This window comes from Canis aureus, chromosome 6, assembly GCF_053574225.1.
Source record: "Canis aureus isolate CA01 chromosome 6, VMU_Caureus_v.1.0, whole genome shotgun sequence".
Taxonomy (NCBI): domain Eukaryota; kingdom Metazoa; phylum Chordata; class Mammalia; order Carnivora; family Canidae; genus Canis; species Canis aureus.
The window spans coordinates 58,318,509-58,340,317 of NC_135616.1; the positions used below are offsets into that span (position 1 = coordinate 58,318,509).

At 42.7% G+C, this 21,809-nt stretch overlaps 1 protein-coding gene across 2 annotated transcripts in view; it reads left to right on the forward strand.

Moving 5' to 3' along the window:
* PAPPA2 (pappalysin 2) overlaps positions 1-20,916 on the forward strand; it is a 269,963-nt gene extending 249,047 nt beyond the window's left edge. For both annotated transcript variants that reach the window (XM_077901785.1, XM_077901784.1), the window contains 2 exons: positions 14,926-15,024; positions 17,613-20,916. In XM_077901785.1, coding sequence (XP_077757911.1) covers positions 14,926-15,024; positions 17,613-17,687 — 174 coding nt within the window. In that variant the 3' untranslated portion in view covers positions 17,688-20,916. The remainder of the gene's footprint in view (positions 1-14,925; positions 15,025-17,612) is intronic.
* Positions 20,917-21,809: the final 893 nt, after the last annotated feature.

Sequence of the window (21,809 nt, forward strand, 5' to 3'; positions counted from 1 at the left end):
AATGTGGTCTCCATGGTTGTCTCCAAAGAGGTGAAAAAGAAACTGAGCGGCCAGTAACTCTTGAGTCTCTTGGACCAGAAGTGATACATCATTTCTGTTTGCCTTCTCATTTATCAGTTCATGGTTATATGGCCTCAAGCCCACCTCAAAAAAGTCAGAGAAACACAGGTGATAGATATCAGGTGAGCATTAAAAATCTGTTACAGAGAAGAGATGATAGGACTTATACCTTAGGTAGAAAGTCATGGTGGCATACCATGACCATGGAAGTCAGCACCTTATCATCTCTAACCTGAGCTAATGTAACAGCCTCCTCACTGAACTTGAGGAAGTAGAAAGAGAAGAAAGACAAGGGGCTGGATACAAAAACTATTTCTGCAGTAGAATGGCAAACATTTCGATGCTGGACATGAATAGAGAGGAGTTGAAGATGAAGTTAATTGGGTTGGAAGGGGTGGTGGATGATTATTCTGTGAGTTTGCCTCTTATACTGATATCTCAGCTTGTTCTCAGAAAAGCTCAGCTAACAGTTTACCAACATATAATGCTTAATGTCTACTGCGGGGAACTAGGAAAAACTTGGTTCCTGCCTATGCAGTTGGAGATATATGCTATTTGTGTTTTTGTTGGTGTATCAATTTTGAATATCCAGTTAAACCAGCTTCTAGAGGGCAAGGGGCATATTTCATTCCTCTGTGTTTATATCCACCCCCTACACACACTGTAGTTTATTATTAAACATCCATAAATAGTCAATAAATATTCTCATGTTGTTAATAATACTCATTTTATTCTCTTCTTTGGCTTTCCCTGGCACATATTATTTGGTAAATTCCTTATGCATTGAATATAGAATATTGGGGTTCAGAACTGGAATTAGTATTTTATTTTTTAATTAGAGAAACCAAGTATAAATTGAATATACATTATCCAGATGTGAAAGATCCCAAACAAATGGAGCTGAAAGTTACTCCCCAATGTCCTCTCCCTTGTGTGCCGGCTTGAAAGTTTAAAATGCTTAAGTTTAATTTTCACCTCTATTGCTCATTCCCCAAGTGACCTTGGGGCATGGCCTTTTGTCTCATTTTCCCCATCAGTGGAATATGGATAATCATATTAATCTGTCTCACCAGGCGATGTGAGGACTAATTAAAAATGAGATTAGATTCAACTGAAGTCTCTCTAATGTGAGAAATATTAAACTTGGTGGTGCATGTCTGCAATGCTGTTAGATTTCTGGGAACAGTCTCTGGCCTTGGAACTGGCTATGACCCTAATGACACGGTAGCTGAGTCACGAGTGCCTGCAGCCTGCCTGGCTTGTTGGCCATACTACCTATCCCGTTTCCATGCCCTGTGTGCCCAGCCCGATGGCCAGATCCATCCAAATTGCCTAGGGACTAAATAGTAGCCAGTGATCTTTTTATTTCTTTGGGCTCCCTCTGGGAGCTGCTTCCTGCCTGACCTGCCTTACTTTCTTTTCATTCACCCCTTTTTCAGACAAGATCTCTGAAAATTCTTAGTGTTGACAAATAAGTAAACATAGCTAAATTAATAAATTCACTAAATAAGGCATGAGTGTTGGTCTGCTTGGCTGCTGTACCAAAATCCAAAGAATGGCTGGCCTATACAACAAACATTTATTTCTCAGAGTTCTGGAGGCTGGGAAGTCCTAGATTAAGGTACTGGCTGATTCATTTTCCTGGTGAAGGCTCTCTTTCTTTTGTGCTGATGGCTGCCTTCTTGCTACATCTTCACAAGGGAGGGAGAGAGAAAGGAAGTGTTGGTCTGTCTTCTTTAAGAGAATTGATCCTATCTTGATATCACCTAAACCTAATTACCTATCAGAAGCCCCACTTCCAGATCCCATCATATTGGGAGTTGGGGCTGAAACATACGCATTTTGGAGAAACAGCATTGCTGTTCCTAATAGCATTGTTCATGTGTGCACTTCACCTAAGCAGAAGGTGTTCTGACATGTAGAACTAAGTTTCCCAATTTTCTTTAATAGGCGGCTACCTACATTATGTGATTTTAGGGGAGATATATATGCTTCTATTTCTTCCTCAAATATTTGTTTCCCACATATGACTCACAAAGTCTCAAACTTTCTAAAATTGAAGTCATTTTTTGCCTCGATATTTTCTATTGTATCTAGTTGCAGATACTTTTTTGTCATTGACCCCTTAATATGTCAGCTGCTTTCCAGAAGGGTAGGAGAATATGCAGATACTATGGTAGGGATGGATACATTGATCATGGGGGTTGTCAGAGCAAGCAGGGTCCAGCATGGAAATGGAGATGATGAGGGGAATAAAGAGACTAGGGACTAAAGGAAGACTTTGACACAGCATTGCTGAAGTACCTCCACTATCTTCAGTAGAATGTAAGAGAGAGGATTAGTATCAGTTAACCTGACTTAGGTATTTTTCTTACCTTAAGGACATATTTTATATATATATATATGTGTGTGTGTGTGTGTGTGTGTGTGTGTGTGTGTGTGCCCATAGTTGGACAAGGTATATATAAGATCCCCGGGATTACAGGCCATAGTTAAAAGAGAGAATGACCTGGTTATCTAGTAGCCACCTTTGGGAGGGCTATTCTTAACCTTCCCACATAGAAAAGCATCTGGGCTCGTTGCACTCAGAAAACAGACAAGAAATAGCCCCTGGTTGCATGGTGTATTTAATAACATTAGTTAGTGTTTGCTGTATACCGGGTGAGTACCAAGGAATCATTACCCTTATTATCATTCCTGTTCAGTACACAGGAAAGTGAGGGGCTGAGAATTCAGTTGCCTTTCCAAAGCTCCAGAGGTGGCAGATGTGGGATAAATGCATGAACCCAGGCCGTCTGATTCTAGAGTCTGTGTTCTTAACTGGTAGGAAAATTAAAAACAAATAAACAACACATACACTAGGAACATAGGACTTGTAGAAGACTCAGCTAAGAGATGAACACGGGGTGCTGGCCACCTGTTGGGATGCCTCCCCAGGCTTTGCAAGCTTTAGGCTGGAGGAAGAGGTGGCATGCCACTGAACCCTGTAGAGTGAGGATCAGAGACCAGGGAAATGAGCGTGGAGAACATGTGAAATAGCCGATCAGTGGATGAGTGAATAAGATACACAGACAAGCATCCCCAAGATAAAGGGAATATAAACAAGACCCTTGCGCAGAGAATAGGTTCCATATGGAGGAATGGGAGACTGGATGCATCCACCAATTAGCAGGAGAATAGAATAGCCAGATTGACAACGTGGGATGGCGTGACAGGGTGAGCTCGAGAATCACGGTAATCAGCCACACAAATTGAGCTGTTCACAGACACAGGAACTAAACATTAGACCGGGGCTAAAAGAAACAAGACTATTGGCAAGAAAATATTCTAGAATAAATATGACACCTCCCTCCTGCCATTCCTCAACTCAGCTGGACCTGAGTGTTTCAGGGAGTGATAAAATAGTCATGTCTAAGTTGTGGAGACAGCCTGGCAGAAATCAGACAGGAGAGAAAATGGGCTGGGACCCTCTAGGCCTGTGTTTATATGGAAAAAGAAAACATGTAGAGCTTCTCACTGTGAGCTAGGACAGGGTTTGCTGACTGATCAGGCTCTATTTCTTAAGACGCAGTCCTTAGATTTAGTAAGGATTCTTTCTAGCTGCTTTTTCAAGGAGCAATTTTTTTTTTTTTTGAGAAAAGTTTAGCATGATTTGAGTAGTCAAAATGTCATAGGAAAACTCTCATCTCCATCGGCCTTCTACTCAAATACAACCATTTGCCAAATCTTGGCAATTTTCTTCGTGATACCTCAGGGGTTTTTTTGTTTTGTTTTGTTTTGTTTTTTGGTTCTATATTACAACCAGCCAGTTCTGTTCTTAGTTCTTATCTGTTTGAGGTAAACTTCTATCTGCTCCGAATCCTTCCACTTCTGTACCAACCTTTGAAACCTGACTTTTATCGTGTTCTTCAGTTCAAACAAAACAAAAAAGAAAGCCGACTTTCCAGGGCTCCCTATTGTCTTCAGGATAGTGACTACCTAGATTCCTCTGAATGGAGATTTTGACCTAGTTCCAAATGTGGGCCATTAATACTTGAGGCAGAAAGCCACAGATACATCTTTTTTTTTTTTTTTAATCTGAAATCTTGGCTTATATTTTCCCGCCTGCTGGGATTTCTCTCCCCATATCTCTGCCCAAATCCTATCTGTGCTCAAAAATTAAATCTAATCCTATATGCTCCATAAAGCCTGAAATATCCCAGCCCCTGTCCTATTCTGAAACTTATAGCTCTTATTGGTGCCATTAATTACTTTAGGAATTAATCCTCCACTGGCCTGTGATTTCTTCCCTACTGTCTCAGATCCTATTCAGATTCTGCCCTTATTCAGTGCTGATGACACCAAAGCTTCTTTAATGCAGACTTTGTCATCCACAGAACCTACTGTGGGACCTTGTACCTAGAAGACACACTAAGTATGTATTGATTAGATATTCCAGGATTTCAGCAGCTAACCTCATGCCTGGCTCAGGGTCTGTGTTTTGAACTAAATATCCTAGATGATACATTTTGCATGGATTTGTATGGCATTGACTTTTCCTCAGAGAGTGGCTTTGCATGCTCATTGTTGTGGTGAGAGATTAGACTATGTTCAGTACTGAGAAGTGGAGTGTGGTGCATCATTATTGTTTGATAACAACACTGGAGGCAGTGTGAACGTGTCAAGATGATTATAGCATGGGCCTGCTATATAGTGGCTCCGCATCTTTTCTTCAGACAGGTTCCTTAATGGCTTAAGTCCTTGGTGTTTTAATTGGTGAAATGGGAATAATAATAATACCTACCTTACTGAGTTGTGAGTGTTCAGTAGATCATGTGTACAATCCTTGCAGCACAGTGACTTATCACAGAAAATGCCATGTATAAGATAAAAATAGTATCTGGTTTCTATATTATGGCTTATAGTTTATAAAAATATTTTCACCTCTAGGAGGCTCTAGACTCATTCTTTTTTTTTTAAATTTTTATTTATTTATGATAGTCACACACACACACACACACAGAGAGAGAGAGAGAGAGAGAGAGAGGGAGAGACACAGGCAGAGGGAGAAGCAGGCTCCATGCACCGGGAGCCCGACGTGGGATTCGATCCCGGGTCTCCAGGATCGGGCCCTGGGCCAAAGGCAGGCGCTAAACCGCTGTGCCACCCAGGGATCCCTAGACTCATTCTTTTTGCCAAGAGCTTTTAGAGAAACTATATATGTCTGTGTGCATGTGTGTATATAATAAAACACATATTTTAATGTTATATATCTATAATATACATATTATATATTATTGTGACATTCATGTATACATGAATACTGTATATATCATATGTACCGTACTTATGTGTATGCATGTATATACATTGTGGAATGTATGTGTATATTACATGTATGTAATCAAGTGTATATACACATATATGAAAGAAAGAGAATCAGAGAGAAAACAAATGCTGTGAGTTATATCCCAGGAGCACTTGTGAACGCTCAAAATCCTGTGATTTAGATTTGCCCGAAAGTGCATCCTCTTCGTGAAGAGCTGGATGGCAAAAGGCTTGTTGGTCAACTGCTCTGATTTCTTCAAACAGCTCTTTGCATCCTAGGAGTGTCTGCTTTCTCCTCGAAATTTCTCCCAGTGTGCTTGATTGCTGAGGAGAGAGCTGGGGGGGGGGGGGGGGTGAGGGAGGGAGGAGAGAAGGAATGAGAGAATGGGGAAAGAAAAAAAATAATAAGACGCTCAGCAAACAGCAGGAGGGCCAAAAAAAATATTTAATCCAAACAATGAATATTGTCATTTCCTCCCACAGTCTGCATTCCCGGTCATCTTCCACAGGCAGGCGTGGGGAGCCAAGACATGCCGGCTGCCTGGCACGGGCGCGCGGGTGGCGGGGCGCGGGGGCCAGCACGCGTGGCGGGCTGCGGTGGAACGATCCCCTGGCCAGCCCGGGCCAGCCTCAACCTCCCGTGAACTGCAGGCTGGCCAAGGAACCAGAAGACAGGGACAGAGGGAAGGAGAGGCTCAAAGGCAGAGCCGCACCCCGGCAGTCTGCCCTGGGCTTTCTTCCAGGTGCTTCTCCAGCGCTTTCTCCCAGCTGCAGGTTCTCCACCCCTGGCTTCAGGTGTCCTAGGCCTCCCGGAGCCCCTGGGTGGGCTCTGGAAGGGAGGATGCTCCACTCCCAGGGGTGGCCGCCCTGCAGCCCAGCGAGTGGCCAGCCACAGCGGTGACGGGGCCAGGCACATCCCTCCCACTCGGCCACGTGGCTGCGGTGGCCTGAACTCACGCTCCCAGTTCCGTTCTTCTGAATCGTCAAGTTTGGTTCTGTAAGGATCAGGCTGTACCAACCTGTACCTGGAAGGTCAGGCGCAGCCACTGGCAGGTGATGTTTAAGAGCCGGGAGGATAGGGAGAACAGATCATCTCGGGAGGCCAGGGAAGGAGAGGGAAGGAGGGCGAGCTCCTTATCTCGAAGAAGGCAAGGCAAGAAGAAAATACTCTGGCTTCTTAGTTTAGAAAGTCTATTCTGGGGGGGGAGGAGGGTGCTCCATGATGCTCACTCACCTGTCGTTGATTGTGAACCTGCTGCTCTGTGTGACCTGTTGCTCCTGGGAGGAAGCAGGAGTGGGGGAGGGAAGGAAGGAAGTGTCCCTGCCCTACAGAGTTCAGACCTCTTCAGAGTTTCTGTCCCTAACCTTGAAACGCAGTAGGTCAGCTCCAATTAGCAGGAGAGGAGGCAGGAAACTCCCCCGGCACAAACAGTTGCTAATCCATTCCTCTGTTTAAGAAGAAAGTCAAAGGCAGCACAGCAGGACCCTGGCAGGAGGGCCTGCAGGCCACCTCTGCCACCACCACCTTCCCCAGACCCCATCCAAACAAGAAAGACAAAATCACGAGAATCCATCAATGGGCCCATCGGGCTGGCTGCGGAGAGGCGGATGAGGTCCGATGATGTGTCCTTCTTAGTTCTTGCTGGGAGCCCAGGCACAGCCTCTGTTACATCACAGATACCAGGACTCTGGGAGAACTGCATCTTGGGAAGCGTTACTGTGTGGTTGGAGAAGGAGGGAGGGCAACAAGCACAGGATTAGGAGTCACTGATACAAAATCTGGACCAGCTGCTCCAGAGACAAGGGCAAGCGTGGGGGACAGGAGTCAGACTATTGGAGGAGAAGAAGAAAGATTTGGAGGTTTCTTTGTTTGGGACATGGAGACAAGCTATGGCATAGAGGGGCCTGACAGTGACCTTGTGATTATGGAGATGTGAAGAAGGAGTAGGGACGGTGGCCTGGAGCAGAGCGCTGGGCACTGTCACGGTCTTGTGCAGTTTGGTAGAAGGGCCATGGGGGTAAGGGCCAAAGGCACAGAGCTTCTTAGCAGGCGTGCGGCCTCCAGGTTGACTCCTGACTCCTGTCAGTAGCAGTGGCTCACAACCATGGCATTTCCCAACAGATGGGGCAGACCACAAATGTCAGGAGGGCTGCCTCGTTCAGTCCTTGAGCCTCTAAGACAGTGTGACGAGGACCTGAGGAGGGATGTTCTCTTCTGTCTCTATCTCTTGGGTAGTAGAGCCCTAATTCTGAGCCACCGTTTCTCTGGCACAGATAAATGCAGACTCTACCTGAGTGCACCCCTGCCTTGTCTTCAGAACTTGGGGCTCCTACCCTGCCCCCGCCTTGGGGTGGGTGAGAAGCACCTGGCTCTGTCGGGCCCAGAGGGGAGGCTAGTGGGAAAGCAGGCTGGTGTATGTTTGTAAGTGAGGTAGAAGAGTCTGCAGCGCTGGGTCTTTATTTGCAGTGAAATGAAAGGGGCTGCTAGGAGGTTATTTTTGGCTGAAAAGTAAGTCACAGAGAGTCTTCTCACTTTCCTGTTTTCCTGTGGTGCACGTCAGGGAAGAGGTGTCTGTGATGTTTGGGGTTTTTCAGAGGCTAAGATACTCCAGTCACCACTATGGTTTTGAGGAGAGCCCTGGTTTCCAGAAGCCAGTCGCCTCTCCCACTCTGTTTTTATAATTTCCAGACCCATTTCCCTTGTCACCTGACTCCTTCGTGACTCAGATGGTGCATTTGTGGTGAAAGTGAATGGGGCAGGAGGCGCAGGGATGAGAGCATCCATGGCTTTGACTGTAAATTGTTGCTGGTACAATCTTGGAGTTTTTCTGACCAGAGTCTCTGTGGAGGGAACTCAGACACCAAACCCACAGCAGTAAAAGCAATGGTAGTGTTCCTGCCACCTTCATAAAACTAGGATCCCTTGAGTACTTACTGTGGACCAGGGACTGTGTTAAGTATCTCACCTCCATTTGCTCATTGACTCCTTACAGCAATCTATGAGGTAGGTGTTATTCTCACTCACCAGCAAGGATACTGCTGATTTAAAAAGTCCAGTAATTTGCTCCAATCTAAGAGTTGGTAAGGAGGACAGCTGGGATCTGGGCACAGGTTTATCTAACACCATATCCCATGCTCTTAATCACCGGACTGTACAGCCTTGATCATTTTCCAGAGCAGGAGGTATTAAGCCCTTTGTACCTTCAAGCCAATGAAAATCTTACAGGAGAAAGAAGTCATTTGGCCTTACTTTGTTTGCTTTAATTTTTCCATCTCAATTTATCCCAACTATTTCTTTCAGAAGAATTGATTTTTGCACTATTTGATTATTTCTATTCCAAGACTGTGCTTTAGTTTTGGTGTCAGACAGAGATAAACTGTTTATAATCCGGCTTTTCTTTTGGACCCTATAAAATGCCACATTTGCTTTTCCTTTTTTGAGGGTCTGGTAGATTGCACAGGCAGAGAGATTTGAAGCCCTACACAGAAGCTCCATGACTTTACATGGACCAGTAAAATACAGTAGACCACAGGACTACAACCCAACTCCTGATCACTCTCTTGGCCAACTAACGGGGGGCTTCTCTCTGCCCATCCAACAGAACATGTGTCTTCACTGCCTTTCTTTGAATTACATCTTGCTTGTCTATTGTTTGTAGAGTAGACCCTTGGCCTTCCAAGAGGTACTATTTGCAGTTTCAACTACTGTCTGGTAGCTTAGCAGATCCTTAATATCCTAGTGATCAGCGGATTTGCATCATCTAGTCTTCAGGACTGGTAGGCAGGAATAATAGATCTACCAGTGCCAAGGGAGCCAAGTTACCTGTGCCGCATTGCTGGATGACTGTGTCATTCCATATCAGTCCTCACAAACACAGCCTTCTCGTTAAAATACTAACAGCATCACTTACAAATTACCCTCCTTGCAAAGACCTAAGACCTGGGCCCCTATTCCCAATCAGCTGTTAAAACCGAACCACTTGATTACAGATATTTGCAAACATTCCTAAGACAGCCATGCTTTCACTACCTTCTTTCTGATCTGGTTTTCAGATGCTTTTTGGCTTTGGCCTCTGGTAATTTTTCTTCTTTTCTTATTATCCCAGCTCTGGAGTTAAGAGGATATCATTAAATTTTATCCAACACTTTTAGATTGTTTACAGAAGGAGAACTTTCAGATGGTACATTCTGCTGTCTCTGCCCACTTGTAGATAAATGTATACCAATGCTCTGTACATAGTAGGAGAAGAATAATGAAAAGGAGGGATCTGGTCACAAAATAAGCTAAGGAAATTTAGTTAGCTACCCTCATATTTATTCATTTATTGAGAATCTTCTGTGGCATCAGACATTGAACTAGCAGCTGGTACTATAAAGATGGTTAGTTAGACTCTGAGCCCTTGATAATACAGAGTGTTAAGTCCCAAAGAATCATATTTGGGTAAAATATACCATGGTAATGCAAAGGCAGGGAGGACTCTCTGGGTCCAGGAAGCCAGATGAGATTTTCCAGAGGAGGTTGTATGGAAGAAACTCTTCCTGCAGAATCCATCTCAGGGTATCTATTTTAATTTTACATTTTCCAGGAAGATTGTTGCAAACCCACAAATGTGAGATCATTGGCACCCTCCCACCCCAAGGGGTGAACACTGGAGGAGGGGAACAGCTCCATTTCCTCTTTCCGTCAGATGACTGCAGTGAGCAGAAAAATATCTGGCTTTAGCATTCTGGGACCCAGAAATAAATGTTTCTGGGTTGCAGGCATCTGCTGATGGGATGGGAGCATAGTGCTACTTCCTCCTGGGGAAATCAGCCTCTAGGAAAATATGTGCTGACCAAGCCCTGAGGCCAAAAGGAGTGATAGTGCCAGGTAGCTTATTTGGGATAAACGTTGATCTGCAACTGAGAAGAGCAGAAGTGAAGTTATTGGGGTTCAGGGGAATTAATACATATACAGCCCTTTTTTGCTTGTATATTAGATCATTGGGTTCACTTAATTATTAATTTTACTGTACCTAAGCCTTTTTTAATAGAGGTGCCAAAGGAATTTAAATTACCCTGTATTCCCAATAAATTAAAAAATTAGTGAGATCGTCAGATAGTGGTAGCATGCTATAGTAGAAAGGACATCAGATCGAGAATCCAGAGACCCTATCTTATTCCCAGGATTGCCACCACTAGTCTTACCAACAAGACATTTCTCCTTTTTTAAGGCTCCGTTTCATTTGTAAAACAAAAGTCCCAACCTTAGAACTTCATGTAATCTATGATCCTTTAAAAAAACAAAAACAAACAAACAAACAAAAAACCCCAAAAAACCAACAACAACCAAAAAGCAAGTAGTGTTCTGGTCACGAAGGGTTCTTGAGAGGCCTCAAAGACCTCACAATTTTCACTTGTGAAATTCTAAGAGCAACCTTGCAGTGAAGCCTAGGCATTGTAGACATGGGATAAAAGGAGAATGAGAATGAGACTGGAGACTCAGGCCAAGCATTCATTGAAAAGCCAGAAAAAAAAAAAGAGAAACTTGGCACACATTCTTGTATATATTTATGAGAGTTTCCGTCTATTGCAAGGACTCCACTGGGCATGGCACCACAGCTTCCCTGGAAAAGGGCTTCTTTGGCTGTGATGTAGCCTCATCAATAAGAAATGGATGTGGGTCTGATTTGTCAGACCCACATACCAAGAGGGTTTTGATGGGAAATGACATGGGAAAAAGAAAATAGTGTTAAGCATTAGGCATGAATGGTGATTAGCATCTTCTCCTGGTCTGAAACATTCCTCAAGATGATAAATCAGGATTCTGTTCCATGTCTTACCTGTAGGGGTATAGTAGTCACTTTTGGCTGAGATCTAAGTTATAGGTTAGCAGAGCAGAACATCTCAAGTTCAAAATTAACCTTTCTAAAATATCAGTGTGGTCAGGAATTCTGTTGCAAGCTATAGAGAAAAATGTTCTTCATATAATTCAAATAATAGAAGTGTTATCAGCCAGTCAGTAAGCATTTATGGAGTGCTTTCTGAGGATGGGTATGTGATAGGCAGTCTGGGACCACCTGTCTCACCCTATTTTTTTCCCTTACAAGTTTTCTCAGGCTTCTCCTCTGAATCATCCAGTCCCAACCTCTCCACCACAGAGCTGGTTAGAGCAGAGCCAGCCCCTGAAAGCTCTTACAAATATCCCCAACCAAAATCTGGATTAGGTACTTCTCTCTTGCCCACACCCCTTTGGAGCATTTATCATCATAAGCTATACTTGTTTATGATGGATTCTATCAAGGACTGGAACCATGTTTGATTTATCTTTGTATCCCCATAACAATGTGTGGCACATAGAGGTATGGGATAAAGGATGTTGAATGACTGAATGAATGACTATATCCATAGACAATGAATAGGGCTACCATCCCCATGCCTAACTTTCCAAACAATCTTAAACAGAAAATAACATAACATGAAGAATATAGATAACATAAAGAAGAAATTTACTTTTGAGAAGTTTCTGAAGTCGTACAGTTTCCATAGTCTTAGAAGCATACAGGCTGACAGCCCTTCCAATTTCATCACTCACTGATAGACGTTTATATGGCTGCCTCATCTTCCTGGAACACAACTAGCTGGCCGTAGATAATATCAAGCTCATCATAAGAAGAGAAACCTCATGTCTCTCTCAGGTCTAGGTATTTAGTTGAGGTATAATTCTAAGAAGCTTGACTCATAAAGAGAGAGAGTTTTAGAGGCTGCTCACTTAGTGAAAGGGTAAGTAGCCCAACACAGAGAGTCTTCCTGTAAATGAAAATGAAAAATGTTCATGTCAATGACTTTGTATTCTATTAAACTTATTAACAGTCAGGATAAGAGGAATGTTTGTTTGTTTGTTTCTTCTGACAAAATGGTTAAAATTGAAAATGAAAAAGTGTCTCCTAAGGAAATAGGCTACAGGTATTTGAAAAATTCACTTATGTGAAGCACTTCATTTGCTGATGTTATAGGATAAATGAGGTATATGTATAGGTAGTAAAAATTCATCTATGGACATGCTGTGCAGAGAAACCAAGCCTAGCACCCTCCCTTAGGGGAAGTTTCCTACAGCAAGGAGTGATGTCCTCAGTCTGATACCTTTGCATTATTGAGATTTTGATCTAATCTACATTCAGTCTTCAGATGCTTTAAAAACTTTGGATCAATGAGTCATTTTTCCCTTCCCATTTTTTCCATTGTAACTTTGGACTCAAGCTGTCAAGCTTCCCAGGCACATGTTGCCATAGGAGACTCTGTTTGTTTAGGGTGGAGTAGTTGTTTTTGGCAGGTTGGGGGAGGAACAATTAATTCTAATAGGTATATAGTAAATTAAATACTTGGGTCTTTCCAACCTTTTCTCTGATTTTCTGCCCCTTTTTATAAATTCCCTTTATTTTTTCCCAGATGGCCCTTTAAGAGCAGAAAAGAAGCAGTTTCTAGAAATCATGCTTGGGCTATAGCAGTAGACACCCATTGGGAGCTAAAGAAGGTCACCTAGACTATTTTTGCACTTTTCAGCCTCTCTTCCCTAGTGTTCCTAAGATGAGAAGCCATCCTTGGAGAAGACTTTGGAAAGAAAGATCCCCCTGGATCCTTTATTAATTCATTCAAAAGTTTAAGTTGTTCTTACAAAAAGGAAGATCTCCCTTTAGTCCTCCATACCCAAGACCATACTTTTATATGTAAGAAAAGTATTTTGGGTGCTCTTTGGATTTTTTATAGACAATAACATGAAAAATAAAGAAGGAACAGATTAAGTTTTGCCAATGAGTCAGTCAGGGTTGGAGAAAAAGTAACAGATGCAGTGTTAGATGAGGAAAATATACTCCACCAAACACTTGAAAAGAGGAAAAGAAAACTCTAGGGGGGAATCTCAGTAGATGTATCTGGTCCTCCTGGGAGGACCCAAGAGCATTTCTGAATGCTAAGGATGTAGCTAGCTATATTTCGACTCCTATTATTTGACTGCAATTGTAGCCTCAAGTCCTGATTGTTCTGCAGAGCCATTCACTCCAGTGTGAAAGACAAATGCTCATCTCAAAATCTCTGTCTTTTATCCCATTGAGGCCCATGTTGAAAACAGAATTCATTTTTACTTCTTGCTCTCAAATGAGTTTGCTGTACAGCTGTGCAACAGCTGTGGAGTTCCACCCCACAAGTAGCAACTTTTCAGGGATTGGAAAACTGGTATACATCTGGAATGATGTTCAAATGACCTCAGGATCCCATAGAATAAATCAAAACATTGAAGTAATGATTTGGATGAGCTCGTTCTGATGTAATTCAATTGCTGAAAATTATTTAATGGCTTTTTTTTTTTTTTTTTTTAGTTAAGTGATCTATCTCATCAAAGCACAATGAAGTAGGGAACAGTCCCTCTATTTGACATTTAAAGAGGGTGGGGGGAGAGAAAGTGATTTAAATGTGTCAACTGGAAGGTGACCTCAAAACTCGAAAGTCTACTATATTGTGGTCCAAAGAGTTTGACCACAAGATGTTTCCTGAGGCTTCGCAATTGGGCATCCACTCAGGATGAGAAGCAGCCAATGTGATTGAGTAGGTGGGCTGGCTGGTATGCTCCCCAGGATGCAGTGGGACACTGTTTTTCTCCAGGAGTGGTTCTAGGGTAACAATGCATGGGGCTCCTGGGCTATTTTTTTAACTGCTTGTTGCTGTTCTTATCATATATTCCCTTTTGGGGAGAAACACTCCATTAACTCTGGTTTGGCCTGGGCCCTTTTCCCATTTTGGTTTCTGTTAACTTGTAGCAGTAACAGGAATGAATGGGAACAGTTGAGCTTTCTCTTTCACCCTATGTCTAGCTGCTATGCAGTAGGTAGCTGTACATGTAAGTTTATTTCTGTTCCAGCACTGGTGTCCCAAACTCTAGGACCCCTGCATTCTGGACAGACATCATTTGAGTTTTCATAGCATACCAGGACTACCAGGGTTTCTAAATACAAGTATTAGGAGAAGAGGGTGCGGGGGGGTGGGGTGGGGTGGGGTGGGGGGGTGGGGGGGGTGGAATTATGGCTCTTACTCTGGGAGAAGCAGCAGAAAGTCAGGATGCATAACTTCTAATCCCAAAGTCTGCCTGATAATAGCTATGCGACCCCGGGGAAGTTTTTGTCATTTCTATGCATCTCCATTAAAGCCAACCTTGCCTGCAGCACAGCTTTTCCTGATGATCAACAGAGTTAAAATGTATGAAAATATTTTGTTACCTATTTTATATAAAGACCTATCACTAATTACAAAAAGGTGAAAAAGTTGATCAAGGAGTTTAAGTGAACCATTCTGGATCCTAGGGTTGGTCAGAAGCAGATGTTGCAGGTGAAATGTGACAAATCCTTGGGTCCTTGGTCTTGAGACTTTTCCATTTCTTGAGCATTTTAGGTCAGTTTGTATCCTGCCCCTTGGGAGTGGTCCCATAATATCTCTTGAGTTCCATGGATTATGGTGGGGATGGGTGGGAGAGTAGTACAAAGCCCAGTGAAGCTGTTCTTAGACACTGACCTCTCATATCCTCACCAGCCTTTCCAAGCAGATGGGTGGTGTGACACCATCAACAATCGGGCCTACTGCCACTATGATGGGGGAGACTGCTGTTCTTCCACGCTCTCTTCCAAGAAGGTAAGTGAGGGCACCTGCAGGTAACAGGCGGGGCATGGGTGCCAGAAATAAAGGCAGGGGCTTTGGCTGGTTCTCCTTCATTCCCTGTCGTAATTGGTTTTTATTCAGTAGTCAGGAGGGAGTTATAATGAACAAACGTTTAAGCTTCAATGGTGACAGGATTACGGGCAGTGATTTTAGGTGAGGTTGTTAGAAAACACTAGTTCCCTAATGGTTGGTCCTGGAACTCTTCAGAAAAGCCATGGCTTTAGCTACTCAGAGACTCATGTCTGCTTATCATGTTCAAGATATACCTCTTTTGGCAGGGAATTATGGTCTCTAACCCCTAGGGAGGCAGATTTACCAATGAAGTGGTATCTAGTTATTAATCTTTGTAATTAAATTAATAATCCTATATGGTATATTATAAGCATACTTCAAGTTTCTGCTGAGTGGCCACCACAAGCTACCTGGAGCATTCTTTAGACCACATCCAAGCAGTAGTCTTTTTCTCAGTTCCTTTTATCTCTAATTTTCTGGGCTCTATTAAATTGGCAGATACGCTTATGCTAAAACTGTGAAATTGAATAGGCTGAAATTTTGCTATAATATGGATAAAAAGCCAAGTGCTTCAAAGATATTTGATGCTAGCTGGTCAATTTGATGAATCAGAAATATGCAAGTGAGAGTAAGTATTTCCTTCCTTGTACATGTCTCCACAAGAGGTCACACCTATGTGATCACCTCTACACAGACCTGAATACTATGGCACCTAATGACCGATATTACTGATATATGCCAGACACTGTTCTCACCACTTCTATGAATTAACTTATTTAATGCGGAATGCTCAGGGGCTCATTGGATCACTGTTCAATTTGGCCCTCTTTTGCTCTAAAAAACAATAAATCCCAAACCAAGAAAAACAGATCAAGAGTTTGGATAACAGGTCAGAAATTATGTCAACTAGTTATTTTTCTTACTTGCAAAAAACAACTGGTCAATGATGCCATCTCTACACAGGAAGATATGACTACTTCAGAAGAAAGCAAGCAATTCTTGCCCCATCTCCATCTCACACTCAGTAAATTTAGGGTTTGTCTTTAATAGATTTCAGTGCCTATAGCCAGCATATACTCGAATCAGGATTGAAAAAGCACTTCATGGGGCACTTGGGTGGCTCAGTCAGTTGACCATCCAATTCTTGATTTCAGTTCAGGTCATGACCTCAGGGTTGTGGGATTAAGCCCCACATTGGCTCCGCACTCAGCATGGAGTCTTGTGGACAATATCTCTCTCTTCCTCTTCCTCTGCCCCTTCCCTCTGCTTGCCTGCTCTCTCTCTCTCTCTCAAATAAATAAATAAAATCTTTTTTTTTTTTTTTTTAAAGAAAAGGCATTTTATCCCCCTAAATCACATTTTACCTCACGTGTGAAAATATGCTGGAAAATTCTCCCAAATAACACCATCCATTCTCCAACCCCCTTGTTCAATCACCAAGCTCATCTCTTCAGTATACTTGAGGTATTAAATGCTGTGCTTATCCATTCTTACCTCACTTGATTGTCCATGCCCAAAGGGCAGCAGCATCTTTGCCACTTTTTACATCATGTCCCCCAAAATGCCCAATTATCTCTGGGGCTGGTTATGGACACTCAATAAGTATGTTGTCTGTTGGTGCTGTAGTCCAAACAGGTAGAGATCAACGTTTGCCAGATCATTTTTGGCACAGAGTAGGGCTGATTATATAACAGGAAGGCAATCCAGCCACAAACAATGGGTAGAGAGATACATTGTTTCACCAAGTCAGAGTACATCCTGGGTTCAAGGTGGGCAAAACTTCATGCTTTTAAGGTGGCAAAATGAGGGGATCCCTGGGTGGCTCAACAATTTAGTGCCTGCCTTTGGCCCAAGGCATGATTCTGGAGACCTGGGATCAAGTCCCACATCAGGCTCCCTTCATGGAGCCTGCTTCTCCCTCTGCCTGTATCTTTGCCTCTCTCTCTGTCTCTCATGAATAAATAAATAAAATCTAAAAAAAAAAAAATGGCAAAGATGATCTTATGGCTCCAAGAACACCAAGAAGTAGGTAGGAGTCATACAGCTACGCTGCAGAGCCTTGGTTTTCCAGATAGTAGTGTCATGACCTTGAGTTAAGTCATTCAATCTCTCTTGGTCTTCCCTCTAAAAAGAAAATGCTAGCATTCATCTGACCTACTTTACAGAGGTTTTCTGAACAGAATAATGGCAACAAAAACATTAATAGTAGTTTTTGACATCAGTGATTATATTAGAAGTAGTAGTAACATGTGTTATAGGTGCCTGGAAATGTGTGTTTTATATCCATCATTTTATTTAAATCACACTGACATCTTCTGGGGTAGTTACTGTTGTCCTTCCACTTTATATAAAAGCGAAGTAAGGAAGATTTACCTTGCCCAAAGAGACATGATGTGTAAGTGAAAGAACTGGGTGTTAATTTCAGTTCTGTGATATTAACAGTAATCCTACACTTCCTCTGGGACCAAGTGAGAAAAGCAAAAGCTGGTTGAAAAGTATGAAGCTTGGCAAGAAAATGGTTATTTCAACTTCTCTTTGATTTCCCTTAGGTCATTCCATTTGCTGCTGACTGTGACCTGGATGAATGCACCTGCCGAGACCCCAAGGCTGAAGAAAATCAGTAACTGTGGGATCAAGCCTCTGCTTCCACTGCCCTGGAGGCAGTAAGAAAGAGAGGCCTCCACAAAAGGAAATAAAAGATGAATGAAGAAGAAAGGTTGTGAAATAAAGGAAGAAAGAAGAGCATGAGGATCTTATAGACATGCAGGAGGATGTTTATAGGTGCCAACTGTTGCATCAAGTAGCCCATGTAGGGAAGAATCACAGGCAAAAGTTTCTTCAAAGAGGCAGTTAATTAAAAGTGGAAGGAGAAATATGATAGATATACAAGGACCCTCCTCCCCCATTTATATTCTATTCAACCCCATCCTCAACTCTTGCCCTGTTCCCCATTTTGCACCCTGTCAGCCGTTCAGCCCCACCCAACTTGTACACCAATACCAAAATACTAGAAGAGAAGTTGCCAGGGACACTCTGTAAAACACCCATTTTGAATGAATTGCCATCTTTTGGGGTTCATCTACTTTAAACTGGCTCCCTTTCTTTTGTGTAGTCTCCTTTAGTAATAATGAGGTTAGTCATTAATTCTTTATAAGTATTTAAACATAATTATATAAATATATTATATATATTATATTTTTTGCTGTCTACTAAGCTAAAAATTATACATTGTGCCACACATGCTGCTGTGAAGTTCACATCCAAAATGAATACCGAGGGTTGGAGTACAGAAAGACCAGTGGTTCTGCCATCGTTCTATGGATGGGGGTTGGCAGGTTGAAAGGGAAGTGGTGAAGGAGAGAGAGAAAAAAATTAGATGGAGTTCTTGATCCTAACCTATCAGCAAATCATCTTTTCACGAGTAGGAAGCTAGGCCCAGCTTGATGAGGGTTGGAATGATAACGTGAAGAGGCATGGCAATTTGGGTGGGAGTACCCATTGTTGCTGGGTCCAGAAGAACCAGACGGTGGTTCTTGTGTATATCCAAAAAGAATATACTCACTACTTTTCACTTCTCAGAACTCTTAGTTGGAGTTGGTGAGACCCAGGAGTCTCTACACTTCCACACGTGCCTATTCCAAGTGTGGCTCTTACTGGCCAGTCAGTGAACAAGTTTGTATGAGGGCTTGTTTTCTGATTGCCAGGATGACAGGAACTCACACATTCCTCATGGCCTCATGGCCTTTGATCTCTCTCGTTCTAGGTCCCCAGACCTGGCTACCATTCACAGACACATGATCAGTTGTTGATTTTCTGAGGAAAAAATGTTATGGACATGACATAGGGGAAAAGTGGGAGGAGATGGAAGAACAGGCGGAGATGGAGGAGCCAAGGGAGGCCATAGAGATGGGAGAGGTCAGGGGTAAATCAGAGCCCTGGGCAGGAGGATGAAATGAGTCAAAGAGACTTGGAACAATGCCAAGTCATCCAAAACAGGGCAGAGGGGACTCCTTCAGGCAATGCAGAATCTGAAGTAAATTGATTCAAGTACAACCTATCAAATCCATGACCTAGAGATTTTGATTTGAACAAGCTATGGAAACACGTGGAGCAAGGGTGACACTCTGTGGGAAGAGAGAAGAATTTCAACTATGTAGGGTGCATTTCGTTGTTATCCTTTCTTGTTCAATAGATGGACTGGGGTAAAATGACCACATTAACTTGCCTTTCCTTACATCCCAGGCTTATGGTCTTTTTGCACGTGGTCTATTGCAGTTGTTTTTGGTAACAATTTCTGGATTAGGCCTGGGGAAAAAAGTTAACTTCTTGCTCAGCACTTCCGTTTGTTATCTCAAGAAGGGCTGGGAGGCTTTCTTCCCTCAAAGCTTCCTCTCCAGTGGGAGCAAAGAACAGGCCAACATTAGAGTGCAACCTTGGTCTCTCTGAATCATCTGCTCCTTGGTCTGGTCACAAGTTTTCTACTCTTCCCACCAACACTGAAGCAATGGCTTTGCAAATAGGAAGAATAAATATTCCCCACCGTTATCTTGAGCCAGACTTCATGGAGAAAGAATAATAATCTGGAATGGGATAAAAGGAAGGATACACATATTTATCTCTAGGGATATATAATGAGGGTAGCACCATCACTGGGGAAAGGAAAAAGCAGAGATTTCCCATCCAAAAAGTTCTTGTCCTCTATGTTTCTAGCCATAAAGAAACCTAGATACCTACTGTTCATTGTCTGGGTTCACATTTGGTACCCCAAAAGAGAATAAATATTTCTAGGATTGTAATAGGTTTCAGTATGGAAAGGACAGTGAAAAAGGTTTTAGATCCTCTACTCTTTTTTTTTTTTTTTTTTTTTTTTTTTTTACAAAGTTGTAAAATTGTTTTCTTGGGGAGATTATCCAAATTCTTGGAAGTGCATCAAGCTCTGTGTCAGGCAATCCTGCCTTGTCTGAGACTGAGGCAGCAGAATAGGGATCGTGGGCATTGCCCTGCTCAGGAGGTCTACAGCTCCCCCATGGGGTCATGAGCCTGTGGTTCATGCCAGTGTGGGTCTGTGCTCAGTCTCTTCATAGAAGGAACAGTGAGAACATTTCTCTGTTGTACTGTTGTTTACAAATTTGTATTCTCCATTAGCGACATCTGCAATCTGCGGCTGCCCTGAGAAGGCAGGAGGGCAGTTTGTGTGGTGTGTGGAAAGCCCTTCTGGCTGAAGGTTGCCCGGCCCTCATCAGCTCTGGCCATTCAGAGATGGCAGGCTCTTCCAGCCCTTACCCCTGGGGCCTAGTGTGTTGAGCTCTCATGTCACTAAGAAAGTGGAAGGCCTGAGACACCATGATCACAGATCCCCAGGAGATATCAACTCAAACTCACTCCATGTGGTGGTCTACTTTTGGCTGCTTTTACCCATCCATGGGGTCATGGAGGACCTCTCCCACAATCCCTTCTTTGTTCCAAAAATCTCTGCTCTTTTTTCTCTAGTAATTAAGGGCTCTGGTGTCCAAGTTGCCTAGGACTAGCTGACTAATGGTTAGCGTGACAGTCTCCAACCAGAGAGATGAGAGGACAGAGTAAGAAGAATGGGCAGCTGGCAAATCTGCACGTGAAAGTGAAGAGTTATTCTTGATTCTCTCCTTTCCTTCCCTGCATTACAAAGCATTGGACTTGGCACTTCCTCTACTCTGTGAGATCACTATTGAGTGCATCAGTTAGCACCCGAAGGGGGATGGCTTGATTGGGAACACAGTGAAAGGAGCTGATCTACTGTATTGTAATGTAAAACAGCTACAGCCAGTTATTTTGTAAGATTATAAGATGTTCATTAAAAAATCAGCACAGAAAATATGAAGTGCTTTTGGTGTCTTATTCTTTGTGTAAATCAACCATCACTTCCAAATTGCTTTCCATTTGCTTGTGCCAGACATCATCATCATCAATTAGTTGATTGATCATTTCTCTCAGTCATTTATAAGTGATTTGTTAAGTAAATGGCATGTGCAGAGAAAATAAACATGAAAGTTTATGAGAAGAGATGACATGTACCAAAGCAGAGCACACAGTAGTGATGTCAGGTGTCTCGTGAGTTGTAGACATAAGGCCCAAGAATCATTAATAGTTCAGAGGAAGTAGGTGTCACTCCTGGATGCCAAAGATACATAGCATTTGAAGGATGGTCTGAGAAGGAGTCATATCAGTTTGGTAGACAGAAATGGGAAAGAGGAAGAGGATAGTCCAGGCAAAGTAAAGAACAGGAATGAAGATGTGGAGATAGGTTTGGGGAAAGCCTGGGTGATATTGGACATCACTGAGGCATCCAGTTTAGCTAGAAGGTAGAACTTAGCTAACATGCGCTATGCATTTGGCAAAGATAATCTTATTTAATGCTCACAACAAAACTGCAACTTCCATATTCTCATTTCATAGATAAGGATAGCAAGTGTCAGTCCAATGAGGAAAGTTCCTTGAGTTTCATATGACTGGTCTTAGTCCTGATTCTGTGAGACATCAAGATGCTAGAAGGAAAAGAAAAATGGTGTTTAATGGGATGTGAAAGGGAAGGGGGAGAAGTGGAGAGAAATGTCAAAGACAAGGTCTCTGCATTAAGCCTATACACCCATGAAGATCATCATCACTGACAGAAAAGGAAAGCCTTTTGAAGAAAGAGCATATATTTGCTATTTGATAAAATCAGTTTGAGGGCCAGATAGATTTTAGTTGGAAGTTTCCTATGAAGTAGT